At 45.3% G+C, this 27055-nt stretch overlaps 1 protein-coding gene across 1 annotated transcript; it reads left to right on the top strand.

The window, feature by feature from the left end:
* Positions 1-465: 465 nt before the first annotated feature.
* Positions 466-21417, top strand: GATM (glycine amidinotransferase). The gene is made up of 9 exons (XM_039491042.1): positions 466-534; positions 2806-3024; positions 11199-11394; positions 12926-13116; positions 15230-15367; positions 15643-15807; positions 17727-17790; positions 17912-18028; positions 20307-21417. The coding sequence occupies exons 1-9, from the start codon at positions 466-468 to the stop codon at positions 20417-20419; spliced, it is 1272 nt and encodes a 423-aa protein (XP_039346976.1). The 3' UTR covers positions 20420-21417.
* The last annotated feature ends 5638 nt before the right edge of the window (positions 21418-27055 follow it).

The following is a 27055-nucleotide window of genomic DNA, read 5'->3' as shown; positions in this document are numbered from 1 at the left end:
ATATTTGGCCAGGACATACTAGTTGAAGCGAAACAAAGCAATGTGTTGTCAATCAAGCTGTGGGGAAGATACCATCCAGAGCAACAACAGGGATTGAATAACGTTGATCACAGGGGCTGCCTTCCATCTTGGGACAGCACCAAGCACCCGAAACCCTAGTGACTAAGGAGAGGGTGCTGTGACTGCTTGGGCTAAAGGGATGTGCCCTGGGACTGGCAGGGAAGGTTGGAACGGCCTCGTCTGCACCCTCCTCTCCCCGGTTAATTTTGCTCCCCCTCTGCAGCCCGGCTGCACAAAGGGAAGGAGCCGGGGGCCGCTTTGCCCGCCGGCCCTGCGGCAGCCAATAGGGAGGGAGCGGGAGGCGGGGGGCTGGGGGAGCCGATATAAAGGCCGGGGGGAGCGGCTCGGTCCCTCGCCGGGTGCTGCGCAAGGGCTGGGCTCGTTCCTGCTGCCAGCTCCGGAGCGATGCTGCGAGTGCGGTGCCTGCGCGGAGGGAGCAGGGGGGCCGAGGCGGCGCATTACATCGGGTCCCGGGTGGGTACCGAGCCCGCCCCTGCTGCAGTGCGGAGCCCGGGGACCGCGGTGCAGGGTGTGAGCGGGGGATGCAGAGGCGGCTCCCTGGGTGGGCTGTGTGTGCAGACTGGGTGCTATGGGGGCGCTGCCCTGGGGATAGGTGGAGGTTATTGGGGGTGCAGAAAGGGGACACTTTGGGGTTATTGGGGTGCAGACGGGGGCACTAGGGGTTATTTGGGGTGTTCTGGGGTTATTGAGGTGCAGAAGAGGGCACTGGGGGTGCTCTGGGGGTTATTGGGGTGCAGAAGGGGGCACTTGGGGTTACTGGGGGTGCTCAGGTCATTATTGGCATGCAGAAGGGGCACTTTGGGGCTGTGGTGGGGTGCAAAGGGGGCTCTAGAGGTTACTGGGGTGATCTGGGGTTATTGGGGTGCAGAAGGGGTACTGGGGGTGCTTGGGTGGTTATTGGCGTGCAGAAGGGGCACTGGGGGTGCTCTGGGGTTATTGCATGCAGGGGGGTGCTCTGGGGGTTATTGGGGTGCAGAAGGGGACACGAGGGGTTACTTGGGGTGCTCTGGGGTTATTGGTGGTGCAGAAGGGGGCACTGGGGGTGCTCTGGGGTTATTGGTGGTGCAGAAGGGGGCACTGGAGGTGCTCGGGGTTATTGGGGTGCAGAAGGGGGCACTGGGGGTGCGCTGGGGGTTATTGGCGTGCAGAAGGGGACACTGGGGGTTACTTGGGGTGCTCAGGTTTTTAGGGTGCAGAAGGGGGCAGTGGGGTGCTCTGGGGTTATTGGGGTGCAGAAGGGGGCAGTGGGGGTGCTCTGGGGGTTATTGGCATGCAGAAGGGGGCACTGGGGGTTACTGGGGCTCTCTGTGGGTTATTGGTGGTGCAGAAGGGGGAACTTTGTGGACTCTGGTGGCGGTGCAGAAGGATGCACTAGGGGTTACGGAGCTGTTCTGGGGCTATTGGGGATGCAGAAGGGGGCTCTGGGCACCGGGCGGGCTATTGGGGGTGTTAGTGTGGTATATGTAGTAGGAGCAGTGAGTGCTCCCCTTGAACCCAGTCGGTTCATGGTTCTTAGACCAGCCACATCCCTCTGGCTGGGAGGAAGCCTCCTTCCTCCCGTTAGGAGCCGGGCGGAGCCCCCCTGGTTATCACTGGGTCTCCCGGTCCTTGAACAGAGAGCCCTGTTTATATACGCTGCCTGCGAGGGCCAAGCTACTTGGGTTAGGGAGAGAAGACCCCCTGGACCAGAGCCTTATGCTGAGCTAACCTGGTCTGGAGCAGCCTGGCTTAACCAGCAGCAAGGCAATGACCCTGTCGCCCGATGGAGCTGGGAGCCCAATTCCCACCCTGCAAGGTGCCTTGGGCTGGGGAGGGAGGAGGGGTTGTGCTGATCCAGCAGATGCCCAGACCTCCCACCCCGTAATGGGGTATGTGTGAACATTAGCAGCCCCCCGCAGGCTCTGCCACACTTGGTGTGTTTGCTATGGCAGGAATAGTCTGACTGGCTGGCTAGTGTTTCCCAGCAGCTGGTAAGTGAACAGCTGGGGCTCTGGGAATCCATTCAGGGGGCTAGTTTAACTAGTGGGGTTTCGGTGGCTAGGGAATTGCTTAGAGCACTGTGAGTGTGTGTGTGGCGGGGGGGAGGCAGTGGAATCTAGGAGAGCCAGGTATTAGTGCTAGCTACATTTTAGTATGCAGGGTCCAGGCTAATGTGACTGATGTGTCTATGTAAATCTTTGGAGGGTGGGGAGCTAGTTTTTCAGGTTATAAATTTTGCTTTCTGTTTTCTAGCTACAATAGTCCACATTTTGATGTGGCACACAATTAATGGAATAGGCTTAATTTGCTACAATTTCACTTGCAGCTTTGAAAAGCCTTATTTGTATTGTGCCCAAATCCCAGTACTTTACATTCCCAGTCGTCCCCAGTTCTGCAGTGCACACGCAATCCGAATTGGTGAAATAGGCACTATAGCAGCTGTTGCAAAGGTAACTTTGCCCCATTTATCGGTCCTATTCCTGCCTTTATGAACCAAATTAGCTGTAACTGTTGAAGCTTGACCATTAAACAGTTAACCATTGTCTAACATGGGTGTATTTTTCTTTAAAGGTGAAATGTCCTTTAAGATTACAGTGGAGTAGCTGTAATAAAAAGCCTTTTGGGTAAAGCACGGTACACTGAAAATATTCTGTAAAATACACTGGGTACTTAATTCTCCTCTTCTTTTTGTGATAGAGTTGTGTGTTAGAGCTGATTTTTTTCCCCTCCCCCTTCCCCTTTAAGCTTGGAAGATCCTTTACAGGATGGGTGCAGCGAACTTTCCAGAGCACCCAGGCAGCTGCTGCCTCCCAGAATTCCTGTGCTGTTGATGACAATAAGGCCACTGCCCCTGTTCCAGAGGACTGCCCTGTCTGCTCATACAATGAATGGGACCCCCTGGAGGAAGTAATTGTGGGGAGAGCTGAAAATGCCCATGTCCCTCCTTTTTCTGTGGAGGTTAAGGTAAAATTCTTATATTGGAAAAAAACCAAAATGCCTTTTTATGTATAAAATTTCTTTTAGTTTGCAGGTACATGAGTACATACGGAGTTTACAAAAATAAGTTTAAAAGCAGAGTTCAAAATACCTTAATACCAATGTTTAACCTAAGTGCTGCTACTAGAACAACTACATTTTTTTAACTCAAATTCTAGAGTGGATAAAAATTGTGACAATTATTAGCTTGATTATTATGTGCATTATTCAAGTCTCTTGTGCACAGTCTGGAAATGAACTAAGGTTGTAGAAAGTTCGAAAGCTACCTTTTTCTTCTCTTCTACCGAAGACCCTCATTTGCTCTTTGGCCAAAGGCATGTTGCTAAGAATAAACACCTGTATTGCCACTTGCTTGTTACCATAACCCAGTGTAATTAGGTTCTCATTTACTTCCTGATTCTGGACTAGTCAGGGCATCATACTGGAGTTATATGTACTGTCTTCAAAACAGCCGTGTGATAAGGATTCAGGCAGCGTCCAGAACTGCGTACATAAAAGTTCAGTATTTTTCAGGATTGTGGATGTATGGGTTTGGGTTTTGATCCTACTTCTGTTCTGACATACTCCCTAGTAGAATTAGTAAGGCAGTTTCTGCAGTATAAATTAGGCCAGATGAAAGCATAGAGGGGGAAGATTCTTCTGGGCAGGTGCATCTGTCTTCTGCTCCTTCTGGCTGAGTGCACGGCTTATAGTCATAGCCAATCTGGCCACTGACACTCTAGGCTTTGAGACAGAGTATAAAGTTCTAGCTGCAAGTTAGGAGGATTGTTTTATTTGACTAGAAAGCTCATCACTGGAAATCCCAGACAGTAGATACAACAATGTATGGAAATGTCTGTTTTCCAAGTGTATTTTGAATTGAGGTTTCAGAACAAACCTGATCCAACCCCTGGCTCTCAAATTTAGTTCTGGTTTCAGGTGCTTTATTTCAACTTATTTTTTGGTGTATATGTTTAAAATCTTCCATTAATTACAAATGAACTGAAATGTTTTTAAAAGAGGAATTAAACTACTGCAGATGCCAAATTTCTAACAGGATTTCTGCTCACTTACTTATTCTAAAAGTGGAATGAAAACGTTTTTAATCTTCCAGAAATGGAGTTTAGAGATTAGATCATAAGGTTTCAGTAGAACTGTAAAGAATGCTCCTCCCCCACCTCTAAACATAAGATTCATTCGCTGCCCCTGTCTCCTATCATGTGGGCGCTTGAGGTAAAACCCTGGTACCACTGATTGGTTAATGGAAATGTTGCCATTGGCTTGAATGGGGCCTGGATTTCATCCATGGAGAGCAGCAGCTTCCAGCTCTTCAGCTTTGATATCCCATTTCTGGCCCTCCAAAAGATTACCAGTCTTCCAGGAAAAGAAGGAAATCAGAACATGCTGTTGATAATGTAAAAGAAAAAGGGCATGAAGAAAAGTTTTGTTGCTGACTTCTGATATTATGGGCAAAATTCTATCCTCTCATCACTTGCCAAATCCCCTTAACTTCATTAAAACGACTGTATTTCTAAGCTGGTAAATATTAAAATACGTGCTATTGTTACTACTCCTTTTTAACCCAGTTCTAGTGTTTGCTTGAGCATTTAGTTTTAGTTAACAATTTGCTCCCTGTGTCAGCTGCAATATCTATAGCACAGTGAGGTATGTCAAATACAGAATTTCACTCTTAACTTAAAAATTTCACATCTTTGTTTAAAGTACTAAATTCTCTGGAGGAAGTGCAGAGATACATACTGCATGTTGTTGGAAGCATTCATTGGCCTGATAATCTGAAAAGCCTCATAGTTCCGTGTATTTAAACAAGTCCTCATAGAACATAGGCAACTTTCATAACACTGCCACCTTCAATAAATTTACAGTATAGTGTAATAAGACTACTCTGCAAAGGGAAGACAGTGGGGCTTATAACCCACTTCGGAAAACTGCAAGAGTATCTGGAACACGTCTAGTGAGCGAATAGAACTCCAAGTCAGACACATTTACGCACATGTATTTTGCTTCTATAGTTTCTCTTTCCTCACTGCAGTTCAGCTGATATATTGTGTCTCAAATATTCATGCAAACTACTTATTTGAAATAGTTGTGCAGTAAACCATGGCTGCAGTCACTGTATCCTATTGCAATTTGTGAGGCTTGCTTTTGGCACTCACGCCAGTCTTTTGGCTGTAATCTGTAAATGATGTGCATGGCATAAGAAGGAGGAAAGGATGAATAGAAGCATGGTACCGCTACATGTCTGAGATGAAAATAATTAGCGTTGGCACTGAATGAACATCTGGGTGGTATAAAGCATGTGGAAGGATCTCCATAAGCATCAGTGCCACATTTGGGACAGGGTTAGAAGCGTAATACAACAGATTTGCTAATTCACGCTAATGACAGAGAGATCCTTTGTGAACTTAAAAAAAAACCAGCCACCCTCACATCCTGAATGTGGTGGTGTGTGGTAATTCAGTTTTAAACTAATATTTGAACTATACAAGTATTTTGTACTTCAGCATATGCTAGTAAATATTTTGTTTGTTTTGTGAAAATAATGAATTCTTAGTAAAGAGGCCTTGTTACAGCTCTCTGATATATCTTTATTAAGTAGAGAAGACAGATTTCACTTTGTGCTAATTGTAAAATATTGTATTAACAAGCTTCTGCATTATTTTGACATGAATTTCTTTCCTCTTTTTGGAGTGTGTGTGTGTGTGTGTGTGTCTCTCTCTCTCTCTCTCTCTCTCTCTCTCTCTCTCTCTCTCTCAACAATCTTCATTGCTTGTTTGAACATATAACTGGAGAACATTACCTTTCATATCTAGTTACGTATTTGATGTATACATAGTAAATTATATTCCTTTTTTTACTCAATATGAATATTTAAAATAGACTTTCACCAGTAATGTACTTCCCCGTTTATTGCTTCTCAGGTAAGTAAGTAAATATAAATTTCTCCAGCTGGAGTCATTAGTGAACTCACAATACCACATTTAGAAACCACAGTTCACTACATAGGAAGTGATGTCAAATGTTGGCTCTGAGAGCACTAAATCTGGTAGGAGCAAGATGCTTAGAAAGGCTAGAGCTGCTCTTTAAACAGGTTCTGACTGTGTGAAGAAAATATAGGGCAGTTTAATAGAGTTTTGGTAAGCTACAATAAGGAACATTTTTAACGTTATAGCAATGACTCTTTCAGGCTCTACTGAAGTATCCTAGCTTATATGTAGGTAGCCAGAAGTAAGAAGGTATAGCTGCTTCATCTGCATGTCTGTCACCTGTCTTGCAATATGGTTAGCATAAATATTACTCTCCCATTTCAAACTTAGTAGCAGGGAAGGGAAATTTAAACTGGCAAGGCTGCTGATGGAAGGCAGAATCCTGGGTCCTATATGCTTAAGATGGCCCATCTCCCAGGAAGGATAAGATTCAAAACTTCATGGATGCATTGTGTCCAATAGTGAACTCTTTGTCAGTACCAGGGTGAGTGTGAAAGAGAGGAGATGCAGAGGAGCTCAGGAGGCGGAAGCTATTCAAGTTCCTGATATGGTTATTGAGATTGTCCTGCCTGTGAACCATGCTTCTTGGGCTGTATTGTGGGAAGCATAAAGATCAGTGTAGCTCACAGGAAACAATGTCTGACTGGACTTGAAGGCAGGAGTGGCTCTAGCTGTATTGCTGACTAGAGCAGAAAATGTGTTTGGAATTATAGACTGTCAGGGTTGGAAGGGACCTCAGGAGGTCATCTAGTCCAACCCCCTGCTCAAAGCAGGACCAATCCCCAACTAAATCATCCCAGCCAGGGCTCTGTCAAGCCTGACCTTAAAAACCTCTAAGGAAGGAGATTCCACCACCTCCCTAGGTAACCCATTCCAGTGCTTCACCACCCTCCTAGTGAAAAAGTTTTTCCTAATATCCAACCTAAACCTCCCGCACTGCAACTTGAGACCACTCTCCTTGTTTGTGGGCCCCTGCCACGTAGCGGGTGAGCCAACCCACCCTGCCTCCCAAAACCCACACTCAGCTGGCCAATCAGTGGAGAAGGAAGAGGGAAAGAGGCTGGGGAAGGAAGTGGGGAAGCTGGCCAATAAAAGCTGAGAAAAAATGGCTGGCCAATCAGAGCAGAGGGAGAAAAAGCACAGTGGTGTGTGATGGCATCCTCTGGAAGTTGGCGCCCACGACAGCTGCCCTGATCACATATCCCTAGAACGGGCACTTCCTGATGGTATCCGAGGACTCAGTGTTGTGGCCAGCTTTGGGAGAAGGCAGAGGACTATACAGAAATGTGCAAAGTGCTCCTAAACATTCTAAAAGCACTTGGTCAATTTCTCAGGTACAACAGAACACACAGAGCACAAGTCAGGGGGTGGTGGGCAAAGACCGTCTAAAGCTCTTTGCTTCTCTCTGATTCTGGTGCTGCCCTGCTGGCTGTTCTCCCTGTGCAATCAGAGCAGCCCTCAGACTGCTCTAAGTTTTCATAGGAGACTGAAATCTCAGCCCAGAGTCTCTGTGGTATAGGGACATCCCTGCCATGCACCCTTTCCCCCAGCTATGCTGAGAGCAGGGATGGTGTGTGTGGGATCATCTTTACACTAGGGTGATCTTTCCTAGGCTGGTTAAGCCAGTTTTGCAACGAGATTATGCTATCAGTGTGGTGATCCCCAATCATAGATCTGTTCTGTTATTTCTTGGGAAGGGAAGGGGAGAGAGGGAAACAGAGTGAGATTGAATGTATAGCAGGGGAAAAGGGGCAAAGGGCTCATTTTCATTGTGCCCAGATATATTCTTGGTGGCTCTGGAAATAACTTGCCTGTATCCTGTATAACAAACTTGTCTTGTTAACTGAACTGGATTCCATTGGAATGCTGAGCGCTTCACATGATCAACACGTGTCTTCTGAACAGCTGGTAAAGTCTGAGAGGTGATCAGATTACCCAGACCTTGCCTGGAAAAGAAAATAGTTTTGCTCACAAAAGGAAGCAAGAGGAGCTGCTTGAACCAGTGGGCAGGGTGAGGCCTCTGTCCCTTCCCTATCCGGGAACTGGGTGGTGTGTTTGGACACATACAATTTTAAAACTTCCTTGTGAGTGGCTGGATTTTTCCTTCACTGCCATAGGTCCATTGCAGGAATAAGTAGTCAGGCAGAGCGTTCTTGGCTAAAGTCAGTCTGGCAAGCCTCCAATGGGCACCATTGCCTGTTCCCCGCAGTGTGGTCACAGCCCCATCTCAAGGCTGTACCCCGCCCGCTGTGGCCCTGCTGCTCCTTGGGGGAGGCAGTGGTAGGGACTGTTGAGGAGGGCTCACTGTCACTCCTGTTCAGGTAGACTGGGGATCCTCTATACCATGAATATCGTTCCCTGTGTGCAGGGGAGCTGGAGCCTCTTGCAGAGGAGGGAGGTCCCAGCTCCCACCTACTCATCTCCTGACACCACTCCAGAAGAGCCACAATGGGTTGGCAGCTGTGAGGGCCCCATACATACAGTCCCTTACTGCATAGTCAGAGTCCTCTCTAAATAGTGGGTTTCAGAGTTAACAGCCTTGTTAGATCAATAGAGCAGTTCACACCCCTCATAGCTGTTGTTTCAGGCTGTCTTCAGATTGAGGCAGACACCACTGCACCCGTGATCCTCTGGTCATGTTTTCTAGCTTTTCTTCACCATCATGAGGGCTAGAAACACAATCCTTCTAAAATGAAGCTGAGACTTCAAAATCATCACAGGCTCAGGGGCTCCAGGCACATGGCTATAGTGTCTGTCTTAATCTGGGTCTGACAAGTGGAAGTGAATTAACCTTCTGCTTCTTCCCCAAAGTATGGGCATAAATCCCCTTCTGCCCCACTGGAGGAGCCGACTATCAGCCCTCAGGATCCTTTCGGAATCCCCGACATCAACAGAACTAGTCTATGACAGTATTGAAGTGAGACTATGAGATGGGGTGGCTGAATGGAATAAAAGAAAATTTAAAGTAAAAATTTCTTTGGGGTGAACAGAGTAGAGGGGAGCACAGTAAGTCAGTTGAACAACTAACAAAACCTGTACTACTGGCATTTCCCCTCCAGGTCATTCTATGACTGTTTGTCTGTTGGGCCTTCTTAAACTGTAAACTCTTCAGGGTGACGTTACATGTCGTGTGTGTTTGCACAGTGTCGAGCATAATGAGGCCCCTGTCTTGGCATGGGCATTTGGGCAATGCTGGAGAATAAATGTTAAGTAATAATAAAAAAGCAATTTAGAAGGATGTCTGCTCTTAGTCACTTCATTTTGTACTCACGTAGGGTTCAGACACACAACTGCCACTGCAGCTTTTCAAATCAGCTCTTTGGTTTTTGCACATGTACAGAGTGCCCCTGTCTGTAGCAGACACAAGTCTTTGCATATGTGAAAGAAAAGTGAAGCCCAGTACTATATTCTCTTTCAGTGGAGTGAATATTTTTTCAAAACCCTCAGTCTTGGTGCTGTCTTAATGCTCCTCCTCTGAGAGAATCTTCAATTTCAGACGTGGTTGAGAGATGTGTTTGTAAAATGAAAAATGGTAACAGATGGTGTGGATGAAAGCGTCATGACTGAACTCAAATTGCCATAACACACAGATGGAGTTATTTATTCTTTGGTATCGGGCTTTAGTCAGGACAACCAGTGAGGTCGGCCAGTGCAGTGCTAGCCCACTGGGGGCTCTAAGCAGGAATATTTCCCCCCTAAAACAGGCAAGTTCTTATAATAAAAAGCAAGTAGTGAGTCCCTTGATCTGCTTGGGCCCGAAGCAATTGCTTAGTCTGCTTATGCCTAGCGCTGGCTCTGGAGGTCACTCTGAGGGGAACGCTTTCTTAGTAGAGGGAAGTATTTCTCTACTTAGGTTACTGGTCTCCTTTTATGGTGACAAGTAATAAGGTCACATGGAGCGGACACATCTGTATAAAGAGCTGTAAGATGAATGGATGAAATAGCTCGAAAATTCTCTCTGAAAGATAACCGCTGACCTTGCAGGTTGTGAAGAAATTTGTGCTCTTGTCACATTCCAGGCCACTCTTATTCTCAGGTCTCTTTCTGCTATTTGTAGATCTCTCAATCTTGGCAGCAGACGGTACATGCAGACTGTAACTGGTGTTGGAGCTATTTATCTTCTGGATGTCTGAACCTTCTCAATATGTACTACTGAAATTTAACTCCAGACACAGATGTAACTGTTGGCTGAGCCGCGCACCTCACGGACCATTCAGAGGCAGATTGCCAAAAAGTGGTCTTCACTGAAGCACATATCTTTTCAAGAACTGACATGTGCAAAAGGCAGGCCATAGAACATAGATGCACAAACCACATCAGTTGTACACGCAAATAGTATTTAAAATATTACACATGTGTTAAGCGCTGCCAACTCTTGCCCTAGTGGCATTATCTGCAGTCATGAGCCTTCTCCTACTCCCTTGTCTCGAGTCCCTAGATGCTAGTGGGTCCCGTAAACCACTGACAATTATTTCTGTGCCTCCTCTGAAGTATTGCAGAAATAGCTGCAAAGCATTTTGAGGCACAGATGAGGGATACAAGTTGGCAAATGTGGAGTCAATAGAGGAACAAGGTTGAGAAACCTTTCACAAGAACAGTCCTGTCTGGCCCTTGAGCTCCTGGCCGAGGAGGCTAGTCCCTGGTGCCTCTCCCACTGCCCCCCTCCCCCGCAGCCATGCCACCGCGGTGGGGTTGCGCGCTCCTGCCGAGCAGCGTGGCAGCGTGTCTGGGTCCGGCCGGGCAGCGCGGCTGCCAGACATGATGCTCTGAGTGGCATGGTAAGGGAGCCGGGGGGTTGGATAAGGGGTGGGGGGGTCCCAAGGGACAGTCAGGGGACTAGGAGCAGGAGGGGTTGGATAGGGGGTGGGGTCCCGGGGGCAGCTAGGGGTGGGAGGTCCCAGGAGGGGGTGGTTAGGGGACAAGGAGCGGCGGGGCGTTGGATGGGTTGGGGTTCTGAGGGGGGCAGTCAGGGGGCAGGAAGTGGGAGGGGTTGGATAGGAGGTGGGGACCAGGCTGTTTGGGGAGGCACAGCCTTCCCTACCCAGCCCTCCATACAGTTTTGCAACGGGCCAAAAAAGTTTGTCCACCCCTGGTATAAAGTATAACCAAATATCGCAGCGTTGTTATGGCCACTTCTCTGTCGTCTCTTATTTTCAGGCCAACACATATGAAAAGAACTGGGAATTCTATCAGAAGTTTGGAGGACAGAGCTTCCCCAGAGATCACTTAAAAAAGGCTATTGCTGAAATTGAGGAAATGTGCAATATTCTGAAAATGGAAGGAGTAATTGTCAAGAGGCCTGAGCCAATTGACTGGTCAGTCAAATATAAAACACCTGACTTTGAGTCTACAGGTAAATAGCATTCCCCAGCTGAGGTACTTACAATGTATCTGTTGGGTACCTAGTCCAAGCAGATAGATCCTTTCCATTTTACTGTGGGATGGGCTAGCAGGCTTTTGAGAGATCCCTGGGGAAAAATAATCAGGAGTTGCCCTTCCAATTTTTACAGTTTTTAAAAAAATTCTTTGTGGCTGTTTGAAAGCCCACACAGATGGGGCAACAGTAAAAAAATGACGGCCCACAGTGTCATCCAATGGAGAAAGTGAACACACTGAAAGATTAGAGAAATGTTACTCTAATCTTTCAATTCTAGTAATTTTAGGTGCAGTAACAGTCAATTTTTTAAAAAGTGTTTTTGATATTTTTTTAAACGATCTTGTCGTTTTTCAAATGATAGACATTCTTGCTTGTAGCATGCAGTGTAGTTGTGTCATTCCCAGAGCAATAAGGTAATATCTTTTATCCAACCAACTTCTGTTGAGGAGAGACATGCTTTCAAGCCACACAGAGCTCTGCTTCAGGTCTGGGAAAGGATTGTTTAGCGTAAGTATTTAGCACGTATTCTAAGGGATCATTCAAGGTAGAGTGGCCCATTAACATCTTTGCAGTCGTATGACAAAAAGAGGGGGTTGGTGGGTTGCAGATTGTTGTAATAAACCATAAATCTATTAAAAAGAACAGGAGTAGTTGTGGCACCTTAAAGACTAACAAATTTATTTTAGCATGAGCTTTTGTGAGCTACAACTCACTTCTTCGGATGCATAGAATGGAACACACAGACAGGAGATATTTATACATACAGAGAACATGAAAAGGTGGAAGTATGCATAACAACAGGAAAAGTCTAATCAATTGAGATGAGCTATCATCAGCAGTAGGGAAAAAAAACTTTTTGAGGTGATAATTAAGATGGCCCATAGAAGGTGTGAGGAGAACTTAACATAGGGAAATAGATTCAATTAGTGTAATGACCCAACCATTCCCAGTCTCTGTTAAGGCCAGAGTTAATTGTATCTAATTTGCATATTAATTCGAGTTCAGCAGTTTCTCTTTGGAGTCTGTTTTTGAAGTTTTTTGGAGTCAATTATCTCCTGTCTGTGTGTTCCATTCTATGCATCCGAAGAAGTGAGCGGTAGCTCACGAAAGCTCATGCTAAAATAAATTTGTTAGTCTTTAAGGTGCCACAAGTACTCCTGTTCTTTTTACGGATACAGACTAACACGGCTGCTACTCTGAAACCTGTCATAAATCTATTGTCTCTGTTCAGTCCATGATTTTAGTGTCCAGCAAAGTTATGAATTTAAGCTCCAGGCTTGTCTTTTGAAAGTGTTGTGCCAGTTTCCTTTGAGTATGAGGACTAATAGGTCAGACAGAGAGTGGTTGCTTTGTGAAAAGTGTTCATCCACAGTCTTTTATCATTTTCCTGTGTGAGTTTATTCAAGAGTGCAGTGATTGTGTTAATTGTAGTCATGCATCCCTAGGCTGGAATAACTGTCCAAATAGCCTAATCAGTTCTAATGTGTTTTTGTTGTTGTTGTTGTAGGTATGTATGCTGCCATGCCAAGAGACATCTTGTTGGTAGTTGGAAATGAAATTATCGAAGCACCAATGGCTTGGCGTGCTCGTTTCTTTGAATACAGAGCATACAGGCCAGTCATCAAAGACTACTTCCACCGGGGTGCCAAGTGGACGACTGCACCCAAACCCACAATGGCTGATGAACTCTATGACCAGGTATCACTCTCACCTTGTCTCCATAACATCAGGGGATGTTTTCACAGAATTTTCTGTGGGCTAGTTTCAGCCTCCAGTTTAGGTTTGGGAAACTTTACAAAACTATTAACATATTTCTTTTAATGCTGAAATAAAAAGAAATCAGTGTTGGTTTGGGTTGTGTGTGTGCGGAGGTTTGGGAGGGCTGAAATGGGGCTTAAATGTTCTCATGCAGTGTTCCTAGCCCAAACTCCGTAGCAAGAGCTGCCCTAAGTGAGAACTAGAGGTGAAACTGACAGTGGTTATAGCTAAATAAATGAACCAGTGTATTTTTATTATCCAAAGGGAGAGAAATGTAAAAAACAGCAAAAGTGGTGAAAAGTGATCTAGACTTCTAAAATCTGCAGACCTGATTGAAATCACAACAATATGGCATGATATAAGTAAAGAACCAGGCTAACACTTACCAGCTAGAATAATCCATTGTCTTCAATAAGAGAAAATACTCTTTGGCCCCTTCTCTGTTCATTAAGGTGAAAGATGTTCAAAATTAAAAAGCTTATCGAAATAGTCTTTGCCGAAGAAATTGGTTGGTGCTTTTGAAATAATTTGCTTTTTGAGTTTTGTATAATGACTTAAATCTCACACTCAAGGGATTCTGTCTTAATTTAGGATGTAATTAAGCCCTCCTTTACTGCAGTTACAATACAGCAGAAGTCAGTGGAAAGTGTCCGTATTAGCAGATTTGGTTAATGGCTATAACTCTCTAAATCATTAGTAAGAAAAGACCATTGAAGGCGTGTTGCTACAGCTGTCTTTTTATTTTTTTAAATGAACTTGAGGTATTTTGAGTGGCCTCATCTTCCAATTCTGACTTTCTTCCTGTAGTCTTGAGGGATAGAGACAGTGTTGGTAGCTATTTAAAGCCCTGAATATTCTGGAGCTGACTACAGAAGAGAAATCTTTTACCTTATGCCTCATTGTAGTAGGTATGGTTGTGGGGTGGAGCTTTCTCAGTGCTGGTGGCAGGGGCGGCTCTACAAAGTAGGCTGCCCCAAGCAGCGCGGAGCGCTGCGCCGCCCTTCCCCAGTCCCGCGGCGGGTCCCCTCTTCCCGCGGCTCCGGCATCCTGGGGAGGGCGGCATTTGGCTCCGGGACGAGCGGACCTGCCGCAGTCATGCCTGCGGGAGCTCAACCGGAGCCGCGGGAAGACGGGACCCGCCGCAGGCATGACTGCGGCAGGTCCGCTCGTCCTGGGCTCCGGTGGACCTGCCGCAGGCATGCCGGCGGGAGCTCCACCGGGGCCAAATGCCGCCCTCCCCAGGATGCCGCCCCAAGCGGGCGCTTGGCCCGCTGGTGCCTAGAGCCGCCCCTGGCTGGTGGCCTGCCAGAGCAGGGTTAGACAGCCCTTACAGCATATTTCAAGGCATATTTATTCCACTTCTTTTGTTCCTTGCGGTATATTCTGTCTTTCAGCAAAGGCATTGGCCCTTTGATGCCCACTCTGGGTAGTTTCACATCATCTGTTTTAAATTGTACCATATCTCTTTGATGCTATAAGTGTTACAAAAACCTTGGAAGGTCTGACCTTCTAGGTTAAAGTACTGTGTGTTTGGGGCTGAGGGGTTGTGGCGTCTCCATTCTAAAATGTGACAAAAGCACAAAGTGCAGCTTCGTTAGACTTTTAAGCCTGCAAGGTATTTACACGCACAGTGTGTGCAACAATTTGTTAGGCTGACAGTTACACAAGAGCTTTTTGTTAACTGAGCCACATCCTATGCCAAAGTTTGGTAATGTCAGTCCAGAGATAACCACCGTCAAGGGCAGTCCATTTTTTGTACACAACAACTGACTGTATTTCTTGATTTAAAGCACCACCTGTTCCTGAATGCACTTGATATGCTGCTGATTACCCCAGCTACTTGAACCTGTATGCCAATGAGCTTCACTCCTGCTTACTTGGTTTTCACTCCAAAAACAAGAAAACCACATTAACTTCAAGGAACATGCCAGATATCAATATAAACGCAGCTATTTCCTGAACTCCAACATACTTATGGCATCAAAGCTTTCCCACTAGTAATTCAACCAGGCTAAATTTGTTATGTATGCTTTGTTTTCTCTCTAACAACCAGGATTACCCCATCCACTCCGTACAAGACCGACATAAACTGGCTGCTCAGGGAAAATTTGTGACAACTGAATTTGAGCCGTGCTTTGATGCTGCTGACTTCATTAGAGCTGGAAGAGATATTTTTGTGCAGAGAAGCCAGGTAGACAGTCTACTTCCTATAATTTCTCGATATTTTAGTTACTGAATTTCTCTAAATGTAAATCAGTATAGTTGACAGTGAAAGTTATCCTACATAAACCTGATGTCTGACATGCAAGATGAGAACGCAGCATAGCTGACACAATAGGTTGTTAGTGAGTGCACAAACTGTTTTTATAACTATATTAAATAATTAGCATTTTTTAAGTAAGCAAGACCAAGTGTTCGGTATGTTGTAGCTTATAAAGCTAAATCTACAATCGGTCACATTTCCAGGTTACTAACTATTCAGGCATTGAGTGGATGCGGAGACATCTTGCACCAGAATATAGAGTTCATACTTTGTCCTTTAAAGATCCTAATCCTATGCACATTGATGCCACGCTTAACATCATTGGGCCTGGTCTTGTGCTGTCCAACCCAGATCGTCCGTGCCACCAGGTAAGACAGTAACAGAGTGTGGGGGAGGAAAAGAAACAAAACTAGATTGCAGTCAGCTTGCCTGGAGTAAATGGCTACTGTGCAATTGCTGATTCATAACTGTGTGGTTCTTTTTCAGTCATGTAAATTCTTGTGCTCCAGCTGCTCGAGGCCCTCAGTCAATCTGAGAGCAGGGATTTGCATAGTGATTGGGTGGCTGTGAAGTATGTCTTTAAATCTGAATTCTGATTGGCTCTGCCATTGGAACTCCACCTCTGAGCACAACAAAAATGATCCGGTTCAGCTCCTCACTCCCTGCACCGCTCCTTCTTCCCCCGTTAGAAAGGACCTGTGGGATACACGTAACATCACCCTTTTATTATGTGGGTAGACTGTAAATATATGAAAGTGGCCCCTTGCATATTAGCAGAATGGAATCTCAAGGCAAATATATAAAATAGCTATTCTACTTCTGTAGCATTTGCACGTTACTTGTGTCGTCTTCTGGGTCCAGAGAGAGAGAGGCTAAGGACCCCTTAGCTCTTCAGCTGAGTATGTTTTCTTTGTATTTATTCTAAAAGCCCTCTTGTCTGTCAGCTGTTACCGAAGCTGTACCAGTAGGAAGAGAGCTCAGAAACCTCTTCCCCATTCAGCTGTGAAATAACTCTGAGAAATACTTTGAAGGGAAAGAGCCAGGACAAATGTAGAAACCCAGCACATACTTTGTTATGGGATTGGAGGTTAATACTCTAACCAGTGCAAGGTGCAGAGGAAAGGAGGCCACACTTCAGTTTAATAACATGCGTATTTGTAATGTGCTAGTACCTGGGGATTGCAGTGGGAACTCCATTGTGCCAGGTACTGTATAGGCACATAACAAAGGTAAGACTACCCCTGTCCCAAAGAGTTACAATCTAGAATGCTCTGTAAACTCAGTAACAAGGATGTGTTGCCAATATATGAAGGCCCTCACCTACCCACCCCACCCCCAAAGTCTCCTGCAGCTTAGATTGCCAGGCCTGTGTGCTAGAGATGAATGTGCACCCAAAGATTTGGAAGGTGAAGGAGCAGGAGTTTTTTTACTCATGATGCTGACCACAAGAGGAGGCAGTGCTGCTTGGTCAGCTTATGTAAGTACACTTGCTGGGAATGTCTGTCCTTTGTTTCTGAAAACTCTGCTGAGTATATCGATGGTATAACACAGTCCCATGTAGTACAGAAGCAGAGCTCCTTTTTAGCATGGAGATCCTGCCAAAGCACCCTCCAGCATGCACCGTTCTATGTCCTGGACTAATAAATATCCGTCAATCTCAAGAGTTTTCTTTAGCCAAATTGTCCCATTTGTTTTGGGAAGGCATTGTGTAGTTAGAGTAAATATTATGTAGTAAAAATAAACTATTCCCTAGGATGCCCATAGACTGGTGCTGTTTGTTAAATAAGATGCACCAGGAACCAATTTATTCCTGCTCTATGTTTTCTGTGGAGCATGATTCATAGGAAGAATAGCAGTATATTCTTCTGCAAAATTCCATGACCTTAAATATAAGTCTCATTGATATAACTAGTCCTTTGTGCAGTAACACACAAAAGAAACACTACTAAAAATATGCAATGAAATACCATTCACCGTTCATTAATCCATTTTAATCTGTGGGACCTAATTGTTTTTACATGAAATCTCTTCTCTCAAACTGTGTATCTGTAGTATGCAAAATCCACAAAAACGAATGCTGGTACTTTAGTGATGAAACTTTGAAAGAATTCGTAATTGTGATTACATGAAAAGTGGATGTGTAGAAGGAACTTGAATGAGGAGAGGGTCGTGGCTTGGTAAACTGGGGTGAGGGAGGGTGTGCTATGACAAAGAGCCTGGACAAAATGCACAGAGTTGGGGGGAGGCAGTGATAAGATACTGAGTGTTTAAATTGAATATCTTTCAGATTGAATTCTTCAAGAAAGCAGGCTGGACAGTGATTTCTCCTCCACTGCCACTTATCCCGGATGGTATGTTGAGTTCACTCTGCTGCTGCTTCTTTTTAAAGACACATTGGTTTTCAGTGTGTGAGCCAAAAATGATACAAAATGTATAACTGCAGTATTGAGGGAACCATTTTAATGCTTTTAGACCACCCATTATGGATGTCTTCAAAATGGCTCTCCATGAACGTCTTAATGCTGGATGAAAAACGAGTGATGGTGGATGCCAATGAGACTCCAATTCAGAAGATGTTTGAAAATTTAGGTATGTCCTGATTTTGTTTACACACTAAGGTTGAAATGGATTATCTTAAGATGTCAGTTATGTTTGTACCTATGAATGAAGGCTGCACTCTTAACAGGCACTGAACCCTTAAAAGAAAGAACTCTCTTAACTGCTGAATTAACGAGTGAGAACTGGTCATTTAATTACATATGGTACACCACTTACTTACATGAATATGGCTAAAGAGATTTTTGTAAAAAACATGAGCACACAACTGACATTAATGCATTTCAATAGCCTTATGTATCCTTTCTAGCCAAACTCCATTAAAAATTTTAGAGTTTTAGTTTGAAACGTTCTGTATACTTTGAATTCTTTTCAGACAAGCGGAGAATAATTGACAAAGGTATTTCAGCTCCATTAGAAGTCACATCTGAAGAAGTGAGGTTTTTTACCCACGAAAGTTTATACCCAAATAAATCTGCTAGTCACCAGACTCCTTGCTGTTTTTACAGGAGTGATAGTTTCTGGGAATAACTCTTTGACAGGGCAAAGTTCATTCCTCCAACTCCTGGAATGTGGAAGAGAAGAGAACTCAAACTGATTACCTACAAGAATTTTATTGCATACTTCATATTAGGAAGGAGATGGGGAACAGCCTGTGAAAATTTGCTACCAGAGAAGAGATGGGTTCAATGAATCCAAGTACTTCAGTCACGTTAGAAAAAGGGTATGCAGAAACTTAAATCTTAGCAGTAGGCACTGTAGACACATTCTATGCTTGTGAGAAGATGGCTGGCAAGTAATCATGGAATCATAGGACTGGAAGAGACCTCGAGAGGTCATCTAGTCCAGTCCCCTGCACTCATGGCAGGACTAAGTATTGTCTAGACGAGTGTTTCCCAAACTTGGGACGCCGGTTGTGTAGGAAAAGCCCCTGGCAGGCTGGGCTGGTTTGTTTATCTGCCACGTCCGCAGGTCTGGCCAATCGCAGCTCCCAGTGGCCGCGGTTCGCTGCTCCAGGCCAATGGGAGCTGCTGGAAGCGGTGCAGGCCAAGGAATGTGCTGGCCACTTTGCTAGCATATGAAATTATGCTAGCAAAGATCATATGAGCAGGACTCAGTATGAGAATCAGGAAAGGTTTTTTTACCCACCTTACCTTGTTGTTTTTGCGGATACAGACTAACATGGCTACCCCCTGATACTTAATAGGAAACAGCTGATTGCTGCAGGCGGGAGGCGCAGGGAGGTAGGGACTGCTGGTGGGCAGGAGGCACTGGGGGATGGTGAAGGGAAGCTGATGGGGGGGACTGCTGGCTCACCCTGGTTCCGAGCCCCCACGGTCAAACAACATTTAAAGTTGCGCGATGTTTGCTTATAATGAGTATGTTCTCTAGTAGATCAGTGACGTAACAACGAAACAACATTAACCGGGACGACATTAAGTGAGGAGTTACTGTATAGTGCTTTGAAAATGTAAAGCTCTTTTGGTGCCAGTCAAGGATACATCCTTCAGACTTGAGCTTCACTGACTGAGTTGCTGGACTCGGAACAAATAATTTCCAGTTCACAAACTCGCTAATAGTCACTTTATAGTGGTGCAGTGAAAAAACCCACCCTAACCAGCTCTTCTGAGCAGCCAGTACTCCAGAGTGCTGCACACTCATGAACTAATGGAGTCCCTGGTGCACACTGTAGAAGTTTTCTGTTCTCTGATCTCAGTCTGCCCTTTGGTGTTTTGTGTGAGCAGAACCATAGCTCAGACATGAGGGATGAAATGAAGCTTGACTTGTTCCCAGGAAATGAGTTTAACTGCCTCTTTCTCTTGAGGTGGACCAAGGAAATGTGTTGTAAGCTCTGAGCACATTTTGAATATCAGATTTTTAGGAAGTCACTATTTTTTAAAAGAGCATATTCTGTATCTACTAAACTCCAATTGCTCGTGCTCGGTAGAAAACAGCCCTACACGTATACTGGCTTTTCTGATTCTTCACATTCCTACAACAAAGGCTGATTTTTTGTTTTTTGACCGGGACATTATAACACACACCACACGTCTCAGCTCCCAGCATTGTATATGCCTGAGGGTGTGGCGGGAATAAACAGACTATGTTCCTTGCTTTCTGTTCTTTGGCTAGGAGTTGAGTCAGTACTAAGCAGAGGAATTCTTAACAAATGGGTATGAAATATTTCGTACGAGACACGTGCAGCCGTGTGCAATCTCTGTGCATTGTTTAAAATTCTAACCAGTGCCTAACGTGTCAATCTTTTTTTCTTTTCTTCTTACATTCTCCAATGGATATTTTTCACTTACAGGCATTTCTACAATTAAAGTGAATATTCGCCATGCCAATTCCTTGGGAGGTGGTTTCCATTGCTGGACATGTGACATTCGCCGCCGTGGTACCTTACAGTCTTATTTAGACTAGTCTTCAGCAGATGAGCAACCATGGTTCAGCTTGTGTGAAATAAGCCTAGGCAATGAACAAACTTACTTCCACTTTTCTGCTAAAACAAATGCATGAGCTGTAGTGCTTAAGCAGTGGTGTCCCTTACAGTGGTCTGAACAGATACTCCACTCTTCATTTTTTTAATTAATAAGTAAAAAGAGATTTTATTAAATACATAGTAGGCAGATGCATTTGAAATTACTCTCATCAGCACCACAGGTCTTCTGGCTGGCTTTTTGAAAGATTTTCCTCTGTTTGTGAAGCCACTTCAGCATGGCTTCAAAAGTAAAAACTTGACAATACACCTAAGGCTCTTGCTAGAATAGCTTGACCACTGATATTAGACGTCTACCTCTATCTAATATTCTATCAAAAAGGCAGCTAGAAATGTTAGACCTGAGTTTAACATTCATTTTTCTTTCCATTCAGTGTTTGTGTGTGCGTGTGTGTGTGTGTATATCACATTTTTTAATACTATTAAAACAGATTTAACCACCCAAAGCTTACATGGAGCCAGATAATTACATCATTATGTATAACACTCTTTAGATTAGTTGGATTATACAAGCATTAAAGGAAATTCTTCAGAATTATATTAATCCCCTCAGTTATACTTTGAAAAAATCTGGTGTTTTTTTTTTACTTACCTCCCTTGTTCCAAAAGTTTCTACTACGTTTTCCTCTTCTAGAGTATTTTATCCAAACATATAATGTTTCACTGACCACTTTTATATTGCTGTAACTGGTTCTGTTACTTAACTCTTCACGTGTGCAATGTGATACCTGAGATGCTTTGTCTGCAAGTTTCATCTTGTGACTGTGTTTACATAAAATTTATGGTTTCTTAATAAACTAAAGCTGATAAGCAAATGCTGGATCTGTAATGAGAGCACACATGATGCTGAGAAACAGGTTTAAAGTTGATTACTGGACATGTATTTTTTATGCTAATAAACTTTTTTGCATTCATGAGATGAGTAAATACGATGTGCTTATTCCCTAGCCAAGACAGGATAGGTTTCTGTATGTATGATAAACTCACAGCTGATCTGAGCTATGAAGCAAAGCCAATTTATTAAGAACTGTATTGCAACTTGTACCTTACACAGACAATGCGTTTTGTCCTCTCCTTCACAGCTGTAGTCATGTTTCTTTATCAGGGAGTTTACTAAATTAATAGTATCATCTAGCACAGGATAAGGGGAAAGTAGGCAAAGTTAAATGAGACTATTTTTCTTGGCAAGCCAGTGCTGCTTAGAAATGTGCTCCAGTGACAGGGATCTCTGGATTCTCCTGTGACTTGACCCTACTCGTTTGGTAGCCCCCGAGAGTTTTGCTATTGACTTCAATAGAAGCAGGATTGGACTTTTAGTCTATTGAGGTAGGTGAGTGGAGGGAGAGGGTAACAACCACTCTTCTTTAAAATCACTCTGCATGGCCCAGTACTGAAATTACACAACTGCATTGTACATTGTCTACAGAGCTTCATATGATCATAAGATATGGCTGAGGACCAGGGCCGGCTTTAGGAAGTGCGGGGCCCAATTCGAACATTTTTGGCGGGGCCCTGGCAGGGATGACTAAAAAAAAAGCCTTTCATTTCTTCCTTCTATTATTTACTTTCCATAACTATATAAATAATAAAATTATATATTATGTACATTGATTCATATATGCTGTTGATTGGTTATTAATGACATGTGTCGCCAATCCCTGGGGTGTGCTGCCCTCCTCATTGAAGCAGGTATGCAGGGTTACTGCCTTGGGAACTGCAGGGCAGCAGTGGACATGGGGCTGGTTGGAGGCAGGGCAGGGGCTGACTGGAGGTAGGGTCTGGCTGCAGGCAAGGCAAGGGGTGTGGGGCTGGCTGGAGACGGGGGTGTGGGGTGGGCTGGCTGGCTTCAGGCAGGGCCACAGGGGAGTGCAGCAGGGGTTGTCAGGGCTGGAGACAGAGGATTGTGGGACTGGCTGGCTTCAGGCAGGGGGGTGCAGCAGGGGTTGGCTGGAGACAGAGCAGGGGGTGCAGGGAGGGGTGCAGGCAGGGGTGTGTGAAGGGCTGGCCGGCTTTGGGCAAGGCCACAGGTTGGCTGGAGTCCGGGCCGGGGGTTTGGCAGGGGCTGGCTGTGGGCACCGGGTGCAGAGCTGGCTGCAGGCATGGGGGGGCAGAGCTGGTGCAGGCAGGGCAAGGCAAGGGCTGCAGCAGAGGCAGCTGGAGCCCTGGCCCTTTAAATAGCCCCAAGCCCCCTCTATCCCAGGGCTCTGGCCTGGGGCTCCCCTGCTTCTACCCCCTCAGACCTTTTAAATAGCCGCGAGCCCTGATGAATGCATAGGCTATTTAAAGGACCGGGGTGGCAGAGACACCTGGAGCCCCAGCCCTTTAAATAGTCCCTGGAGCCCCCCGCTACCCCAGGGCACCAACTGGGAGAGCGGGGCTGCAGGGTAGGGCTTGCCGCACTGCGGCCGAAGCTCCAGCCGGGGCCGTGGGGCTTGCCGCACTCTGGCTGGAGCTCCAGCTGGGGCCGCGGGGCTTGCCACGCTCCAGCCAGAGTTCCAGCTGGGAGAGCGGGGCTGCGGGGCTTGCCGCGCTCCGGCCAGAGCTGCAGCCGGGGCTGCGGGGCTTGCCGCGCTCCGGCCGGAGCTCCAGCTGGAAGAGCGGGGCCGCGGGGCTTGCCGCACTCCGGACGGAGCTCCAGCCGGGGCCGCGGGGCGTGCGGCTCTCCGGCTGGAGCTCCAGCCGGGGCCGTGGGGCTTGCCGCGCTCCGGCCGGAGCTGCAGCTGGGAGAGCGAGGCTGTGGAGCAGCCGCTCTCCCGCCTGCGCTTTAGAGACGGCAGCTGGAGTAAGTAAAAAAAAAAATTAAAAAGGCACCAAAGGTGCGGGGCCCTCTTAGGCGCGGGGCCCAATTCCCAGGAATCGGGCGAATCGGCTTAAAGCCGGCCCTGCGGAGGACACCGTAAGCTCCAGGTGAATGAAGGTGGGGCAGCTGTACATGTGTATGTCTTACGCCTGCAACACTGCGTGAACAACTGTACGTGTTCACATTACAACGTACTATAGGCATGAGTATTGCCACCTACTTGATCAGAGACTATCCTCCAACACAGCCCACTGATGAGCCAGCAGTGCCTCTTTCTGAATACACCCAATACCTATTCATCTCCATCCCATCCCATACAATCTCACCTTCTTAATACGGGTCTCCCATCAGTCCTTTGATCTACAGACAATTAAGGATGTGCTTGAAGCTGTGGCTTTGCTAAATGGATTGCAGGAACTCCGTGTGTCCCCAGCTTCCCCTCTTTTGGCTTTCTGATTGTCCCCTAAATCAGTAGAGTTTGGCTTATTGACAGAGCATTCCATGGAATTTTGGAATTGATCAGATGTGACATTTAAAAGTTACTGCACTGCAGACAGAGAAACCGAAATGGTGTTGAGTGTAAAGCCAATGAGGAAAGACCTAAAAAAATTAACCTTTGTGTTCATTTTGCAAATTTGTTTTACTTTCTAGCCATGGGAGGGAAAGCTCTGGACTAACTTTCACCTTCTGCGTTCGTCTGGACTGTAATAACTGTGTTTCACATAGTCCCTTGCTTGCAGGCTGTTTCTCTGTAGACATGATCTATCACCATGAAACCTCATGCTCCTCTTTGGCCCTAGCAACCTTAACTAAGCTTTGCTGAGTTTTAAAGAAATAGCAGGGCACATATTTCCCTGAAGACAAATACGTGAGCGCTAATGCTGATTCAATCCTGTCTCTAGGGTAGGCTTGTAAAAGCTCCTTATTGATTTTTCTGCTCAAATGAGGAAGCTGAAACGACTCACACTTCAGGAGTGAAAGTGCTGTCTGGGTTTTTCGGGCTTCCTTTCTTAATATTAAAAATGTTTTCACCATGCTTTCACTTTTTGACCTTGGCAAAAGCATATTTCAAGATTTCTGATGCAATGGGTTGGCCTTTGGCTTTGATTGCCTACGTCTAGTTTGAAGGGCAACTTCAGGAATTAGACAGGTTTTCTTTTCCTTTTTTAAATCAGGAATGTCATAGCCTTCGCGCCACGCCTTGTTTTTGGTCAAGAGAGAGAATGTACAGATTGGCTTTTCATGAAACTGAGATTTCTGCTTTCCTGGGTCCTTTTGGACAAGTTGAACAGCATGTAAATATTTAGGAGTCACTATATGCTATAAAAGGGAACAGTTATCTGTCCCAATTTGTAGTTCCCATGACTATGTTTGCTAGGGTCTTTATGTAATAGGGTAAATGCCCATACCCAATTAACAGATATTATTTAAGCACTAATGTTCGATGCAAAATTTCTAACTTTGCCAGACATTTCAACTTTTTTCAGCTATGAATCCTGCATCCTCTGTATTCATATATTACCAGCTTCCCATATGACACCAGGCTTCCTACCCTCTGAGCCATCAGTATATTTCAGTGGAAGTGTGAGGTTGTTCCCCGGCAGGTGCACTATAGGGGTCCTAACCTTGGTGGTTCCCGCTGGTTTTAGGATCGCCTCACCTACACTCCTCTCAGCCAGGAGATGGAAGAAAGTGGAGTTCTACCTACATATCGTCAGGAGCTTTCCTTTCAATCCTGGCAGTGATGTCAGGGTGAAGAGTGGAGATCCACATGCAGAGGGGTCATTGCCATCTACTTCAAGAGGAATATGGTTGGGTGGCATAAACATGAAACAGAGCCCCCTGGCCACTTCTCAGTCCTAATCCCTTCTTTGACCTTGGCTTCCAGTGTTGCCTTGAACTAGTCACTTAATGTGTCTGTCCCCTCATGTGCAAAATGGCAATAACACTAACCTACCCCAGAGGCTGTAGTGAGGATTAAATAATGAATGCTGTGCAGTGCTGTCTAGTCTACAAGTGCCCCGTGTTGTTTGGAAGCACTGTGGAAACCTGTGAGAATTCAGGAACATATTATGGGTCAGAGGAAGACAAGATTGAGAATTCTTGCTCTACACAGTCTATTTTGTAACTTATACCATTATGTTTCCCCACCAAATGACCTTGTTTCTAAATCTCTTTAGAAATGTAAATAGTGTCAACGGAGAGAGAGAGGAGGTAATGTCTTTTATTGCACCAGCTTCTGTGGGTGAGAGAGACACACTGTTGAGCTGCACAGAGCTGCTCTTCAGGTCGGAGTGCTGCATAGCTGGAAAGCCTGTGTCTCTTTCACAGACAGAAGCTGGTCCAATAAAAGATATTACCTCACCCACCTTGTCTTTCTAATAGCCTGAGACCAACACAGCTACAACAACACTGCCAACACTGGTATAAATACACATTTCTGTATCACACTGTTACCAGTGTAAAACCACACTTATTCTCTCAATCATTTTAAAGGTGCTGGAACTAAGGGTGGCTGCTGGGGGTGCTTCCACCCCCGCCCCCTCCTCAGGCTTGAAGTAGTAATAACAACCCAAATACACAGTTTCTGTCTTCAGCATCTCCACTATAAAAATTGTTCCAACACCACGGAATCATTTCTTTCCTTCAATAAATGTCTATATCAGATACAGAACCTTGCTCTGTAGATCTCCCTAGCATAAATCTTTGTAGAGTTTTAATGGAGCGGGGTGGACGGGAAACCACTGACGACACATTATAGAGCTCTGGCAGCTATTCTAGACTAGTCAGTTCAGTTTTTCAAGTGTGCAGGATCTCTCCATGAAGGGCCGGTAAAAAAATTTTGAGCCAAAAATGAGAATTAGCACTTCAGGTTACTTAAAAAACAAAGAAAATCAACTGATTCCTTGGAGGCTGAAACAGTAATGCAGAAAATGAAAGAGAGAGAGTGAGAGAGCAAACCGACTGAAGAGGCATAATGTACCTTATTGTTATGGCAGATGTCACCAGGTGGCACCGTTACAAATAATCTTCCAAGTTCTTTTTCTTGATGTGCAAGCAACTGTTTATTCTTGAGAAATCAAGCTGCGTTGCTTTACATTTTGATTGTTCAAGGGACTTTGCTCCCAGGTTTGGTGTCTGATTACAGTTATTTCTTGAGGCAGAGTTGTCCCTGAGACCTGGGCACTGGCATTGGGTTGAGGTTGCTAAAAGAAAAGAATGCCTGGATGCTGTTTGACCCACCTCTGTTCCAGGACTAATGGATATAGTATAATAAAACAAGTTTCACTTTGATTATCCCCAGATTCCATGTAATTGATTTCTCCTCCGTTGGGAAGCTGACGTGAAAGGCTACTGCTCAACAGAGGGGCAACATAGGTGTCAAAACTGGACAGTGATGTCAGAAGGAAGAGCAACAGTATTAAGGAACATGGGATGGGAAGTTAATTAGATGGAAGAGTTTCAACACAGACTAGTTTTGTGCTTTTATCTTCTACTTTACTATTTGGCTTTTAATGCATTGCGTAACACACGTTCTCCACTTTTCTCCCCCAAATTAAACTGTAGGAGGGGTGTTAAGGAAGAAACTAATCCACTTACTCTGGTTAAAGGAAGGATCATAGTTACCTGCCCCGAGTACAGGGATTTATAGCATAGCAGGGGTGGGATGGGCTGAGCCAGCCAGCTCAGCTGCAGAGAATCAATTAATCCAGAGAGTCAGTGTTTTTCTCCCACTTTTACTCTGGAACTTGTCTGAAGC

This window comes from Mauremys reevesii, linkage group 10 (genome assembly GCF_016161935.1).
Source record: "Mauremys reevesii isolate NIE-2019 linkage group 10, ASM1616193v1, whole genome shotgun sequence".
Taxonomy (NCBI): Eukaryota; Metazoa; Chordata; order Testudines; family Geoemydidae; genus Mauremys; species Mauremys reevesii.
This window is presented reverse-complemented; position numbering and strand designations above follow the sequence as displayed.

Bases quoted from the DNA above. Each gene is read 5' to 3' on its own strand.
- GATM (XM_039491042.1), top strand. From the start codon at position 466: ATGCTGCGAGTGCGGTGCCTGCGCGGAGGGAGCAGGGGGGCCGAGGCG. The intron at 13,117-15,229 runs GTATCACTCTCA...TCTAACAACCAG, and splicing joins CTGATGAACTCTATGACCAG to GATTACCCCATCCACTCCGT. The intron at 15,368-15,642 runs GTAGACAGTCTA...TCACATTTCCAG, and splicing joins TTTTTGTGCAGAGAAGCCAG to GTTACTAACTATTCAGGCAT.